Source organism: Epinephelus moara, chromosome 8 (genome assembly GCF_006386435.1).
Source record: "Epinephelus moara isolate mb chromosome 8, YSFRI_EMoa_1.0, whole genome shotgun sequence".
Taxonomy (NCBI): domain Eukaryota; kingdom Metazoa; phylum Chordata; class Actinopteri; order Perciformes; family Serranidae; genus Epinephelus; species Epinephelus moara.
The window spans coordinates 6402256-6416300 of record NC_065513.1 but is presented as its reverse complement, the minus strand read 5'-3'; the positions used below and the strand labels follow the sequence as shown (position 1 = coordinate 6416300).

Here is a 14045-nt window from a genome sequence, read left to right as displayed (position 1 = left end):
TGTTATCTTTGACTAATGTTTAAATTCGTTTGATGATCTGAAACATTTAAGTGCGGAAAACATGCAAAAAAGTAAGAAATCAGGAAGGGGGCAAACACTTTTTCACACCACTGTATATATATTACTCATGACCTGGAAGTATTTATTCATTTATTTGCAGGTAAAGGTCAAGTGTCCGGAATACCGTGATGTCCGGAATACAGTGAGTCTACGTTAATGTGTGTGCAAAGCTGTATGAAAGCTCTGTTATATATCATTTTATTGTAATTTTTCGCTGTGAAAACATTGGATTACCGACAAGTGCTTGGCCTTGTCGGAAAGCTACAATTCTGCTGTTTCCGCTGATATGCGTGGCTTCTCGCTTTGACGCATGGTCGCGGAGAAAATCCACAGAGAAGAATGGGTGTGAATTTGGATGCACTATGCGTCGTTCGGGCCCATAGTCTAAACTTCTCAGTTTCAACATTTTATTGAAAACATTTAGGAACAGTGCTGCACCTTAACTTTTGTCTGCACATTGTTTTTGTCGCCATTGTTGCTGAGTCTGAGGTGCGAGTCATGCACTCTTGCTCCGCCTCCACCTCAGGTACCGACATTTGGCACCATTTCATTTTAAGTGAATCGGTACTCGGTAGTACCGACATGAATCGGTACCAAGTACAAAAAGTACCGAGTTTCGGTACCCAACCCTAATTTTAACATAGGGGTCTATAGGAATTGACTGACTTCTGGAGCCAGCCTCAAGTGGCCATTTGAGGACCTGCAGTTTTTGGCACTTATGCGTTGGCTTCATTTTTTTCAGCCCCGGAAGTTGCCACTTGGTGGAGACACATCATGGAAGCTACAAACAGCTATCCTGTCTAGTCACAGATTTGAGATGCGAGGCAGCCTTTGAACCTGTATCCTCAGGGTCTCACTGAAAAAAGATGCTCTTTTGACATCATCTAGATCACAGAATTGGATTGTTTATTGTGATGTAGTTGTATATAGGGTCAGCCATCATCACTATGTGACAAGTGTACACTAGCTGAGGCATCACGTCCTCATGTTTTTTTTTTTTTTTTTCCCCAAGCAGCAACCTCTGGGGCCGAAATATAGTGCCAAAAACTGCAGTTCCTCAAATGGCCACTTGTGACTGGGTCCAAGCTAATTTCCCCCTTCATGACAACTGTATGGGGGGTGCCTTTTTGGTTTGTAAATTACTGGTTGACATTTTATTAAGCCTTAAGGGCAGGGCCAGTTGAGTAATAGGCTGTCTGCAAAGTGTCATCATAGTCTATGAATCAGCTCCACGCTCTAATCCAAATATGGTCACTTCTGGTTCCAAAAGATGGCGATGGCCCTAAATTCCAAACTTGAGGAATCAAAATGGCAATCCACAAACCAATGGCTGACGTCATGGTGGCTACATCCATTATTTTATATAGTCAATGGGTTTTTTTCCCCTGTCCTATACGATAACTACAATAACGGTAAATATAGATTGTTTTCTACTCAGAAGAGAAATTCAGCCTTGGATATTGTCAAGAAAACAAATACCTACCAACAAACATTAATGCTGAGCATGGTCAAAGCCAAAGCCTTATACTTTTAGATTGGAAATAATCTTTTCTCCATATTTAAAAAACAAAACAAAACAAAAAACAGTGGACCCATATTGGCATCGCTAATATTATCTGATTATAGCTATTCACAGATACATTGTATTGGCGAATATGTTGATCGATAAGTAACAAGAAATGTGAGTACGGAAATGTAAAAGATATGTTTAAGTCTCTTAAATATATATAACATGTCCCCATGTCTCCATTCCGATAACACTGCTGAATGTATATTTAACATATGTTGCACATATTGTAGATATTTCTAGTTCTTATTTATTTTATGTATATATTGTGTTGTACATTTTAGCAAAATACACATATTATTATATACTAAACTTTATATGCTAGTTTTATAAATTGTAATGTAGCATAAGGCACATATTTTTATATTTCCATATCCTCAACATACTCAGCATATTATACCCATTTTATATCTTTAAATATTTTACATATTAGTGTTAAACATTGTAGCAATAATACAAATATTTTTTATTTTTATATCTTTACATACTTAGTACTGTATACTTATTTCTACTTCTGTAATTCTCTATGCTTTACATCAGAGTTACTGCAACATATCACAGTTTCCCCTCGGTAGCAATAAAATATTTTTATGCCTCCAATAGCTGCAACTGGAGGCATAATGTTTTCGGTTGTCCGTCCATCCCATCCTTGTGAACACTATCTCAAGAATGCCTCAAGGGAATGTTTTAAAATTTGGCACAAATGTTCACTTGGACTCACAGATGAGCTGATCAGGTTTTGGTAGTCATAGGTCAAAGGTTAAGGGCACTGTGACCTTGTCTGTCTTATTCTCGTTAATGTGATATCTTAAGAAAGACTTGGAGGAATGTCCTCAAATTTGGCACAAATATTCACTTGGACTTGCAGATGAACTACTTACATCTTGGTGGTCAGTTGTCAAAGGTCAAGGACACTGTGACCTTGGTTCCATGTCATTCTTGTGAACAGCTCAAAGGATTTTTTTTTAAATTTATTAACATTGACGTGACATTATAATGTTCTACATAAAACACTTTTCTGGCCATTATTCAGTGTCATATCTCAGAAACAAAAGGGGAAATATTTATATAAATATACTTTATTGTAAACACTAATCTTGGGTGCCCACCTTGAAACTGTGTTGATTGTATAGCTCTTGTCCACTGTCGAGGGGAAGAAGGGTGTGAAGCATCAATGTTTTTACAGACATGGATGTAAACTGTAAGAGAAACCTGACTAGTGCTTGGAGGCATACAACCATGGGGCATTAATTCTAGTGTTATTCTGATTGTGATTACAGTCTGTCCACCAGAGAGAGCATTTTTTATACTGTAAAATGTGCTGCTTACTACATAGCTTGTTTATTACAATATTGATATTGGTATCACAGACTTCTAGTATCAGTCAAGATCTGTATAAGACCACCTGACTTTCAGTGGACTTGGAGCTGTATCAATGTGTGTGTGTGTGTGTGTGTGTGTGTGCGTGCGTGCTTTGGTTAATGATATAAATGTTCTAAACTATGAGCAGCACTATAATCAACAGCGTGTCATTGCAGCTGGTTTCCGGCGTCCTGTGGTGCTGTTCGGACCCATCGCTGATGCTGCCAATGAGAAACTGGCTTCTGAGATGCCCGATCTGTTTGTTATTGCCAGTGAGTCTCTGCCAGCCTCTTTCTGTCCATATGTTTGTGTGTCAAAGTCTTCCTCCTCAACTGAATAGTTGTCCTAGTATTGCTTCTAAAGACCCTTTCTATTGTTTCTGTGTTGTTAGAAACCGAGCCGAAAGATGCTGGCTCTGAGAAGTCCTCAGGAGTGGTCCGCCTAAACACCATCCGACAAATCATTGAGCAGGTGCCCACACGCACACACACACACACACACACACACACACATTTGTATCTACTGAATGTCATGTCTAATAGTGTACATTCATTTTGGGGAGAGAACTATTGAAGTTTATTAATCTCTATCCCTAATGTAATGTAGGTTTAAAGGATTTTGTCAACCAACAGCCTGCAGTATACAATAACCAACCCCGTAACAACTGTGATCTGTGTTTCATCAATAGTACACTTTTATTGAGGACATCTCATTGAGATCAACATCTTTTTTGCAAGACAGATTTGAGAACAGAGGACATAAATCATCCTAGACCTCCATTAACAATGTTTATCATTACCTTGTGGTCCCATTCCTCACACCACACAGGACAAGCATGCCCTGCTGGACGTGACCCCCAAGGCAGTGGACACCCTGAACTACACCCAGTGGTACCCCATTGTCATCTTCTTCAACCCAGACAGCAAGCACGGCATCAAGGCCATGCGACAGAGGATCGTCCCCAACTCCAACCGCAGCGCCCGCAAACTCTACGAACAAGCCGTCAAACTGAGGAAGACCTGCTCTCACTTATTCACTGGTACAGTCAACACACATACACATGTTCAGTCAGGTGTAATATCAAGTAGTACTGCTGGAGCTGTATATTTGCTATTATATTAGTGTGTTTGCTAAGGTTAGTTGGTTTTCTCATCCAGCCACCATCGATCTGAACTCTGCCAACGACGCCTGGTATGGCAGTGTCAAAGAGTCTGTCAGAGAGCAGCAGATGCAGGCTGTCTGGGTTTCTGACGGCAAGGTAAACACACACACACACACACACACACACACAAGCACACACACAAGCACACGTACACAAATGTTGATTTCACAGGCTCCCACTGCGTACATCAGTCAGGGATCACGAGGGAATCAAATGCCCCATGTATAACATTTCAATGTAATTAAAGCATCTTTCACATTATCCTGATAAATTAAGTTTCTGTTTGTTTAAAACATTACACAATCTCTGGACATTGGTGCAATCTGAGTGTTATTTTCAGTCAACTGCTCCCACCATGGCTCCAAAGTCGTTTTCTAGTTTTGCCCTTGTTGGCTTTAGCCTTAGTCAGTAAGACATCTGTTCTGTATGACATCTATTGCACGTCTGTCCATCCTGGAAGAGGGATCCCTCCTCAGTTGCTCTTCCTGAGGTTTCTACTATTTTTTTTTCCTGTTAAAGGGGTTTTTGGGAGAGTTTTTCCTTATCCGCTGCGAGGGTCCTAAGGACAGAGGGATGTCGTATGCTGTAAAGCCCTGTGAGGCAAATTGTGATTTGTGATACTGGGCTTTAAAAAAAAAAAAAAAGATTGATTGATTATACAAATATGCAGATGTCAAATTTTCAGCATTACTGTAATGGAAAACAGATTTAAGAACAAATCAAGAAAACAACAATATAAAAATGCCAAGTCATATAACGTAAGTTATGTCCATAAGTATGGATCTATTTCGACCTCACTTCTGATCGTCACCACGGTCTTTACACTGAATGATGCCATCTCCTAACCTATCTGCGAGACCATGATAACAACAAAGTCATGTGACTGACCTTAGAGGCTGGCCTGAAGGCTATAAAGCATCCAGTGACAAATGCCTCTTCCATCGTTCAGTCTCATAGATCCATACTTATGGACATAACTTACGATCTATTTCGACCTCACTTCTGACCGTCACCACGGTCTTTACAATGGATGACTCATACCAACACTGTCACGAGGAACGGAGGAGTCCAACACCTCCCTAACCTGCTCGGTGGCTGATATGAGAACTGTGGCACCAAGTGCCGCGGATGTCACATTGACTCTATAAAACCATGAAGTGGCCACACTGCGTGTGGAGTGGGCCACCAGACCGTCAGGGATTGGAAAACCTTGGCTGGAGTAAGCATGAGAGATTGCCTCCACCAACCAGTGGGACAGACGCTGCTTGGACAACGGTAGGCCCAACTGCTTTACATCATCGCAGTGACCAAGTACGCTCAACATAAGCCTTCAGTGCTCTGACTGGACGCAAAGTATCAAGAGCAACACCCCCTTGGTAGACAGGATCAGGTCGGAATGCATTTATTTCAATTGCCTGATTCACAGTCTGAGGACTTACCACCTAAGGGAGGAAAAAGGGGTGTGGCCACAGGAACACCCCTGCATTCTCTGCTTTCCACCCTAAACACTCCTCACTCACGGATAGTACATGTAGCTCACTGACCCTCTTGGCAGAACATATAGCCAGGAGGAAGGCAGTCTTGTGTGACAGAAGCTTCAGATCTGCATGCTCCAGAGGTTCATATGGGGCAACAGCCAAAGACCTCAACACCAAAGGGAGGTCCCAAGATGGAGCTCTCAAAGTCCTGCCTGGACGTAAACGTTTAGCACCTTTCAGAAATTGGGATACCATGGGGTGTGTCCCTACAGAAAGACTCCCCACCGGCTCATGGAAAGCAGATATAGCAGCAGAGTAAACCCTCAAAGTGCTGGCTGCCCTACCTGCATCAAGCAGTGACTGGAGGAAAAGCAGCACCGAAGCCAGTGAACAGGTGACAGGATCCAAACCCTTATTATGACACCATGACTCAAACAACTTCCATCTTTGATTGTAATTAGCACGTGTGGAGGGCGCTCTGGTGTTGCCTATAGTCTCCAAGACAGCCTCACTCAGTCCCTGAGTGATGGGCTGGGAAGAGGCCAAGCCCACAACTCCCAGGCCCAAGGGACCGCCTGGATGCCTCAGGGAAAACCACCATTGGCAGTGAGTTGTCTCTTGTGACACAAACAGATCTACCAGGGCTATGCCGAAGCGAGCCCACAAGCCTGCCACCACCTCCAGGTGCAGTGTCCACGGGAGAGGCCCGGTCCTGGACAGAAGATCTGCTGCCAGATTCAGTACTCCTGGCAGATACAAGGCCCTGAGTGAGGCCAGGCGTGGAAAGGCCGAAGACAGAAGACTCTGTGCAATTTTGAGACAACACAGAGACTTCGTACCCCCCTGATGGTTGATGTGGTACACAGTGGAGGAACTGTCCATCTTCATCAGAACATGCCTGCCACGAATGAATGGAAGAAATGCACTGAGAGCCAGGTACACAGCCCTCAGCTCCAGCACATTGGTATGTTCTGTGTCCCAAGGTGGTTCCCAGACACCTCTTACTGTTCTGCCCTCCCATTCTGCTCCCCAGCCTGTCCTGGAGGCATTTGTGGACACTAGTGACCCTCTTGACGGCAGATTGCCCAAGGGAACCCCCTGCATGAGCAGCCTGCAGTCCTGCCATGGATGCAGAGCTCTGACGCAAAGACTGAGTCACTCTGAGTTTCACATGCCTGTCCCTCCATGGACGAAGGTTGAAAGCATTGAACCACCGCTGTAGAGCGCGGGCTTTGAGCAGGCCCAGCGGAATCACCAACCACCACTACTGATATCAGCCCCAGCAGTCCATGAAACGGCACCAACTCCAGGCATCGGCCCAGACGAAAGATGTGCAACGCTGCCAGCAGACTCGCTACCCTCTGAGGGGTAAGAGATGCCTTCATCGTTACAGAATTCAGGCAAAGCACCCAGGAAGACCGTTTCCTGCTGTGGTTTGAGGTTGCTCTTCTCCAAGTTCACCTTAAAGCCGAGTAACTGGACGTGGGACAGGGCCTTCTCGGTATCTCGTATGACCTGCTCACGAGATGGAGCACAGATCAGCCAGTCGTCCAGATACGGGAGGATGTTTAAGCCTGCCGTCTGGAGCAGCATCAGAGCGGCTGCTGCCACCCTGGTAAAGACCCTTGGAGAGAGGGAGAGACCAAATGGAAGGACCTTGAATTCGTACGCCTGTTCCTGAAAGGCGAACCGGCGAAACTGCCAGTGTTCCTGACAAATGGGAACGTGAAAGTTGGCATCCTTGAGATCGATAGTAGTGAACCACTCCACTCGTTGTGTCAACTCCATTATGTGACACGTATGCAGCATTTTGAAAGGCGTTTAGGGGCCTGAGGTCTAGGACAGGACGAAGTACACCATCTTTCTTTGGAACCAGGAAATATGTTGAATAAAAGCCAGTGTGCTGTTCTTTGGGACTGGATCCTTTACAGATGTCATGCAGACCCTGGAAAAAAGTGGGGGATGCCTCCGGAATTGAATTCTGTAACCCCTTGCGATTGTTGCCAACACCCAAGGGTCTGAGATTTCCTTCTCCCAGCTGTCCAGGCGTAGCTAGGAGTGAATCCTGGCAGATGTCCCAACATCCCTTTGTGGAAGCCCCCTGGGTCCCTGGACCCTTGGGGGGGCGCCTCCTTTGTGAAGCCCCTCTTGACAGAGGACGAGGCTGAAACCCCTGCTGTTGCTGACGCAACCTTCCATCAGCACCCCTAAGACCCTGGCCATCTGAGCTCTGACACCTGCCACGTGTCCAAGACTCCCCGCAACCCCAAGCAGACTGATGTTGGTGCTGCTCGGCCATAGACCTCTGTTGTGTCACCGTAGTGCGAATGAATGCATATTGCACACACTCCCGCTTTCTCTTACTACGCCCATGGGACTGCTCAAGTCTGCACTTGTGTGAGTGTCGCCCAGAACTACGCTCCCGCTCACCACCAGGGGAGGAAACTGCTTCCCCAGGATGGGAAGACTGCTGCACTAGTCTAGCCCTATGGGCCCTTTCTTCATAAGGCGAAACAACTGCCGCTTGACATGGACTTTCCACATCATCCAATACATGTGCCTTACCTAAACAGGAAGGACACTCACGGTGGCCATCATGCAGGTCCAAAGCTGTGCCGCAAAAATTACATAACTGAGGAGCCATGGTGTTGTCAGCAATATGTCCAATCCCGCCCACTGCGAACAGTGGCCAATGAGAATAATTTACAAGTCCACTTAATGCAATCAAATTAAATTCACCCACTCCTTGTACGCGGACATACGAGGGGTGTAACCAATCAATCCCACCACTGCGCACAGTGGCTAAGGGGAACACAGAAAACTGCACACAAAAAAACACCTGTTCAAGGAACAAAGAAAAACCTTGACTGCTCAAGCAGGACATGAAACTCAAATTATCACTCCTACATACAGTGTACCAGGAGGAAAACTAAGGTAAAAACAAAAACACCTCAACTGCAAAACAGCAGGAGGGAAATAATTATACATTCTCAGAACTCAAGATTTTTATTGAATGTAATTCATACAACTTAACTTAAATTATCCAAGCTATCATTTGCTTCCAAAATTAACTCCCCACTCTAGTACACGAACGTACAGGGGGGAAATAAAGAAAAGAACCTGCAAAAATGCAGAGGGGAAAATATAACTCCCAACTTAAATTTACTGGATTTACCTGTTCTTCGAAAACACTCCAGTCGAAATAAACAGCAGTTTAAATGACTTACCCAACACCAACAGGCTGTGGGAGCAATTAACCATCAGCAGGTGATATCACTTAACCTTACCTGCAAACAAACTAAAGTTAACACAAACGTAGCGGAGATGCGACTTGGCACCCTGCCAACAGCAACAATACAAGCAAATATCAAAGGAAAACCATTGAAAATCGGGCGCCTGCACAATAATGTGACGGATTATGGTCTCCTAACAGACACAACTTACCGGTCTCAGATGAGGAGAGAAAGGCAAAGAGGAAGAGGCATTTGTCACCGGATGCTTTATAGCCTTTGGGCCAGCCTCTAAGGTCAGTCACATGACTTTGTTGTTATTATTGGCCTCGCAGATAGGTTAGGAGATGGCATCATTCAGTGTAAAGACCGTGATGACGATCAGAAGTGAGGTCGAAATAGATCTACGTGGCCACCCTGACATACCTGCTAGCACCTACTGGCGAAAATAATTTGAGGCTGCAACATGCTCATTCTTCAAGCTACCACAGTGTGGTATCTTGCAAAACTAGACAACCATGTTGGCATAACTTGTTGGGAATGGGGCTAAATAATGCGCAAAATTTAGGCTAAACCTTGGCATGGGAACAACTGGCATGACCATTTTCAAAGGGTTCCCTTGAACTTTCACCGTAACATATCTGAATGAGATTGGGCTACGTGGGTATCCATGAGTCTTTAGTAGACTTGCTCCCAGTTAATGTTTTGTTTCTTACAATCAGTGTACTCCCTCAAATAAAATCTGTTTATTTGTCTTTTTAAGGAAAAGGACAACCAGCCTATTTGAAAAACAATGAATCGCCAAACATGTATAGATACATAACACATTCCAACAGGGTTGTTGTGAGACCTAAAATATTAACAGGGTCAGTATTTATCTACGCACATCATATAATTACTGCAAAATAAGAAACCAAAATATATTAGCATGTGGTTTCTTAACTATTGACAGTTTTCAACTAGCCTCAGCAGCATAATTCAGAAATGACTTTTGGTTTTGGTGTGTCAACGCAAGATTTACAGTGACTCCATCTGGCCACCTTTATGATAAATTTCTAGGGGTACCACTGGTCCAGTCAGATCTTAAATAATTCCCCACTTTATTCATATTAGAGAATGCACTTAGTCTGTTAGAGTCATCCATTGCACACAGTTACAGTTAGTAAAGGTCACGCTGGAACTGACATACTGTAGCTCTAGTAGACATTTGTAAGAGATATTTGGCCATTAACTTACTTTTCTTGACTTTTGCAACCAAATATATTGTTTAGTTCATACTGTTGGTTTAACTGTTACTTTAAATTCTGTCTGATCGCTCATGTGGTTGCAAGACTCACTCTGTTGTCAGGCAGTGTATTTTTTATTTTTATTTCTAAAGTATACGTCATTACAAGTTAACTAATTGAGGGGAGGCTGAATAACAGAAACACTTTGTATAACACCATCCAGTTCAACAGCAGCACAAACTCCATCCTCCACAATGATCATACAGTTGAACTGATTTCTTACAGGACTGTGGGATTACAGTGTATTAGTTGTAGCTAGGTGTATCTCATAGTTTGTTCTTATTCAGTCTCATCAGTGTGTAGTGGACCCTTCTATCTTCCTGTCACCTTCATAGCAGCCACCTGTGTGTGCGCTCTGAGCATGCTCACTGTATGTCTTCCTACTTCCTGCCAGTAGTGCTCTACAGCTCGGCTCTGTTTGTCTTTCTTTCTTCTCTCTTGTTCTCGTGCTATCCGTCTGTCCATCCTTCTTTCCTGTACACCCAAGATCCATCATGTGTCTCTTCTAGCTGGAGGGAGTAGAGAGTGATCTGGACTGCCAGGACGTGGAGCGTTTGTCCTTCCTGTCTGCCATGTCCGCTGACTACCTCAGCATGGACAGCCGGCTGACCTCTGACCTCGACGACACCGCTGACGAGGGCGGGGCCTACACTGACAATGAGCCCGATGTCGAGATGATGCACATCTCTGCCATCAGTCGCTCATCTGAGCCTGTCACAGCTGAGGAGGTCAGAGTCAAACACACACACACACACACACACACACACACACACACACACACACACACACACACACACACACACACACAGAGTTCTATACAGCCAGTGTATAATAAAATCAGTTAATTTTTTGAATGCCTCTGCGTCTGTGACAGCCATGGTCAGAGGCATTATGTTTTGGGGTTATCCATCCATCCGTATGCCCTGTTTTCATGAAAGTGATATTATGACGCCTTGATGGAATTTCCTTATATTTGGCACAAATGTTCACTTGGACTTATCAATGAACTGATAAGAATTTGGTGGTCAAAGGTCAAGGCTACTGTGACCTGGCAACATTCTTATTCTCTTGAACATGATATCTAAGGAAGGCCTTGAGGAAAATTCAGGAACATAAGGGGAGACATTTGGTCACGTACTCATATATCACCTAGTATAATGTTTAACATGCTTCAAACATACAAGTTAATATGAAGTGTCATCTAACCACATCTAAAGGCATAACTTATGTATTCTAAATGGCTGCACTTGCAGGGTAAAATCCTGCCTTCATAGAGACAGTTTGTGTGTAAAATATTAATCTGCAAAGTACGAAGTAACAATAAAAAGTAGTAATACTCATGCAAAGTACTACTAAAGTGTAAGGTGAATCACATTTACTTGTAAAGCAGCTTTCAACAACAAGGGAATTCCAAGTGTTTAAATAAGACATAAAAGGGCATAAAGAAACACAAACACAAGACAGATAGAAATAAACTAGAATTAATGAAACACTTTGGTGGTCTTGGTGCTGACCAAATCAGCTGCAGCTGTCTAATCCATTCTTAGGGCTGATTTTATTTGAGTCTGAAACTACACTAAGATTTCAGGCATGGGTGGTGGTCGATAACATTTGGGTTTGAAGGTGGGCACTAACTTACATAAAGTTCTTAAGTAAATGGACTCAGTTACTTTACACCACTGCTAGTCAGCCAACCCCTAAGCCCTGGCTGAACACTAAAGGTCAGGAGGCTTTTTCAAAGGACTCTCTTCTATTGTGATTTTATCAACAAACTCATTTATTAATCATCGTTTTCCTATTTCATTTGTACATAGCACTTCTTAACTGTCCTAGTTAAGTCTTAAGTGATCTATGATAATATCTATTTGTTAAGGCACATGTCAAACATGTGCTAAGATAAACACACAGCCTTATCCAGACCTCAGTCCTCCAAGTTTCACTCCTTTCACTCCAGTATAGTGCTGCCATCTGTAGTGCAGATGAGGGAATACAGCTTCAAGCCTGCTATGACAGAAAAATACAACTAGCAGTAGCCTCTGTAGTCTCTATAGGCATAACTGATATCTTCATATGTATGCAGAATCTGTAGCAAATGGGACAATATTTGGTATCCAAAGCATTCTGGTTTCCTTATGTAGTCTGTTTGTTGTCCAAGTTGCACTGATCAGTCATGGAGAGTAAAAGAGGCGCTACACATTGGCTGAAATGCAGTCTCAGAACCAATTGACTATTGTCTAATGATGATTTAGCTTAATATTTGCTTCTTTTTTAAAAAAAAAATGTATCTGCAATTACATGCAGATATCTGTATAGAGATTAGCTGAAATGTTGTTTGGACCTGTCTCAAATTCCCATAATAGAACTGTAAACAATGAGCAGTACACAGAACAGGAAGTCTTGGCTCACATATCCTCTGGCTACACTGGAGCCCCCCAAATAATGGCTGTTGCCCCCAGAGGCTTATTGTCATTAGCTGATGAGTTCCCAGATTGTAGCTTCTGTTCATCTGTTACCAGAAAATTAGAAGGCATGATCTTTAAAGTCTGTATCAACAATGTACTGCATTTACCTCTATAATATGTAATAAGGAGTTATTCTGTATGCAAACATAATGAACAAACCAAAAACCAGCAAACGTATTTTCACATGATGCGTTGAGTTATCAGGTTAATAGGTACACCTGTGCAGTGTAAAGTTTGAGGAATGATGAGGAAGCAGAACAAATCAGACACATACTGTATTGTGTAGATACTGTCTAGACTACACATTTCTTCAGGGTCAGTTCAAAATGTTGATTTCTGGAAAATAGATATTTGAATTGAGATACTTGAATTCAGTCTGTCAAGACAAGTTTCCCCTCGAGGGCTCCAGTACTCTGGAACAATTGCTTAGAAACCAAGCCCTATCATGACTCTGCCAGCTGACCTGTCCTGTGTACTGATGAATGTGTATAATGTCTGTGTGTGTGTGTGTGTGTGTGTGTGTGTGTGTGTGTGTGTGTGTGTGCGTGCGTGCGTGCGTGTGTTTATGTGTAGATCTTGCGCAGGTACAGTCCAGACATCAGGAGTCGCATGCGGAAAATCAGCAGCCGTGATGTCCTAAACAGGTCCAGCCCTCCACCTGCTTTCTTAACAGACAACAAGGTGAGAGACACACACAGTACATCTGTGAGGTAATACTCCACTTACCACTGGAAACACTGTTTCTGGCACTGACACTGTGGGTGCCATCCATGGACAAGTTGCTACCATTGTTTAAGTAATGGTATAACCTCATATTAACAAACTTTAGCTCTACATGTTTTCAGTTAATGAAAGTTAACTGTAACATTTTGCTTGTCTAAAAAAGTCTAGTTCAGCGTTTGATTATACTAAAAGAATCTTTAAGGAGTCAGGTAGGCTATACTTTCAGTTTTCCAGTAAGTTCATTTTGTTTTAATGGTTTTAAGCCTGTTTTTTGATAGCAAAAAATTAGCATTAGTATCATCACAGTTAATCATATCTGTCATTACAGCATGCTAACTAAGCTAGCAGCTAGCTTTAGGGTTATCGCCACCTTCTTACCCAAATTTGGTCACTTCTGGCTCCAAAAATCCATGGTGGCGACAGCCAAAATGCCAAGCTTGAGGCTTTAAAGCAGGAGTCCAAAAACCAATGGGTGATGATTTGGCGGCTAAGTCCATTATTTTTAAATTTTACCGTGAGTTTGCTCTGTGTCTGCTGAACGTATTTACCATGTCAACTGTATAGGATAACATGATAACTAACTTAACTAAAATTAACCCAGACCCTGCCACCAAGTCGGCAAGAAATGTATTACTGCAGTTTTATTATATGAATTAAAAGGTTACGTAAGGATATCAAAGTGTAAACAGAAAGGATCTGTCTGCCTCTGAGTTAA

At 43.0% G+C, this 14045-nt stretch overlaps 1 protein-coding gene across 1 annotated transcript in view; it reads left to right on the top strand.

Moving 5' to 3' along the window:
• Positions 1 to 14045, top strand: part of LOC126393686 (tight junction protein ZO-2-like) — a 139042-nt gene that overhangs the window by 111765 nt on the left and 13232 nt on the right. The window contains exons 15-20 of the mRNA XM_050049970.1: positions 3166 to 3261; positions 3381 to 3460; positions 3818 to 4028; positions 4147 to 4247; positions 10655 to 10873; positions 13181 to 13288. Coding sequence (XP_049905927.1) covers positions 3166 to 3261; positions 3381 to 3460; positions 3818 to 4028; positions 4147 to 4247; positions 10655 to 10873; positions 13181 to 13288 — 815 coding nt within the window. The remainder of the gene's footprint in view (positions 1 to 3165; positions 3262 to 3380; positions 3461 to 3817; positions 4029 to 4146; positions 4248 to 10654; positions 10874 to 13180; positions 13289 to 14045) is intronic.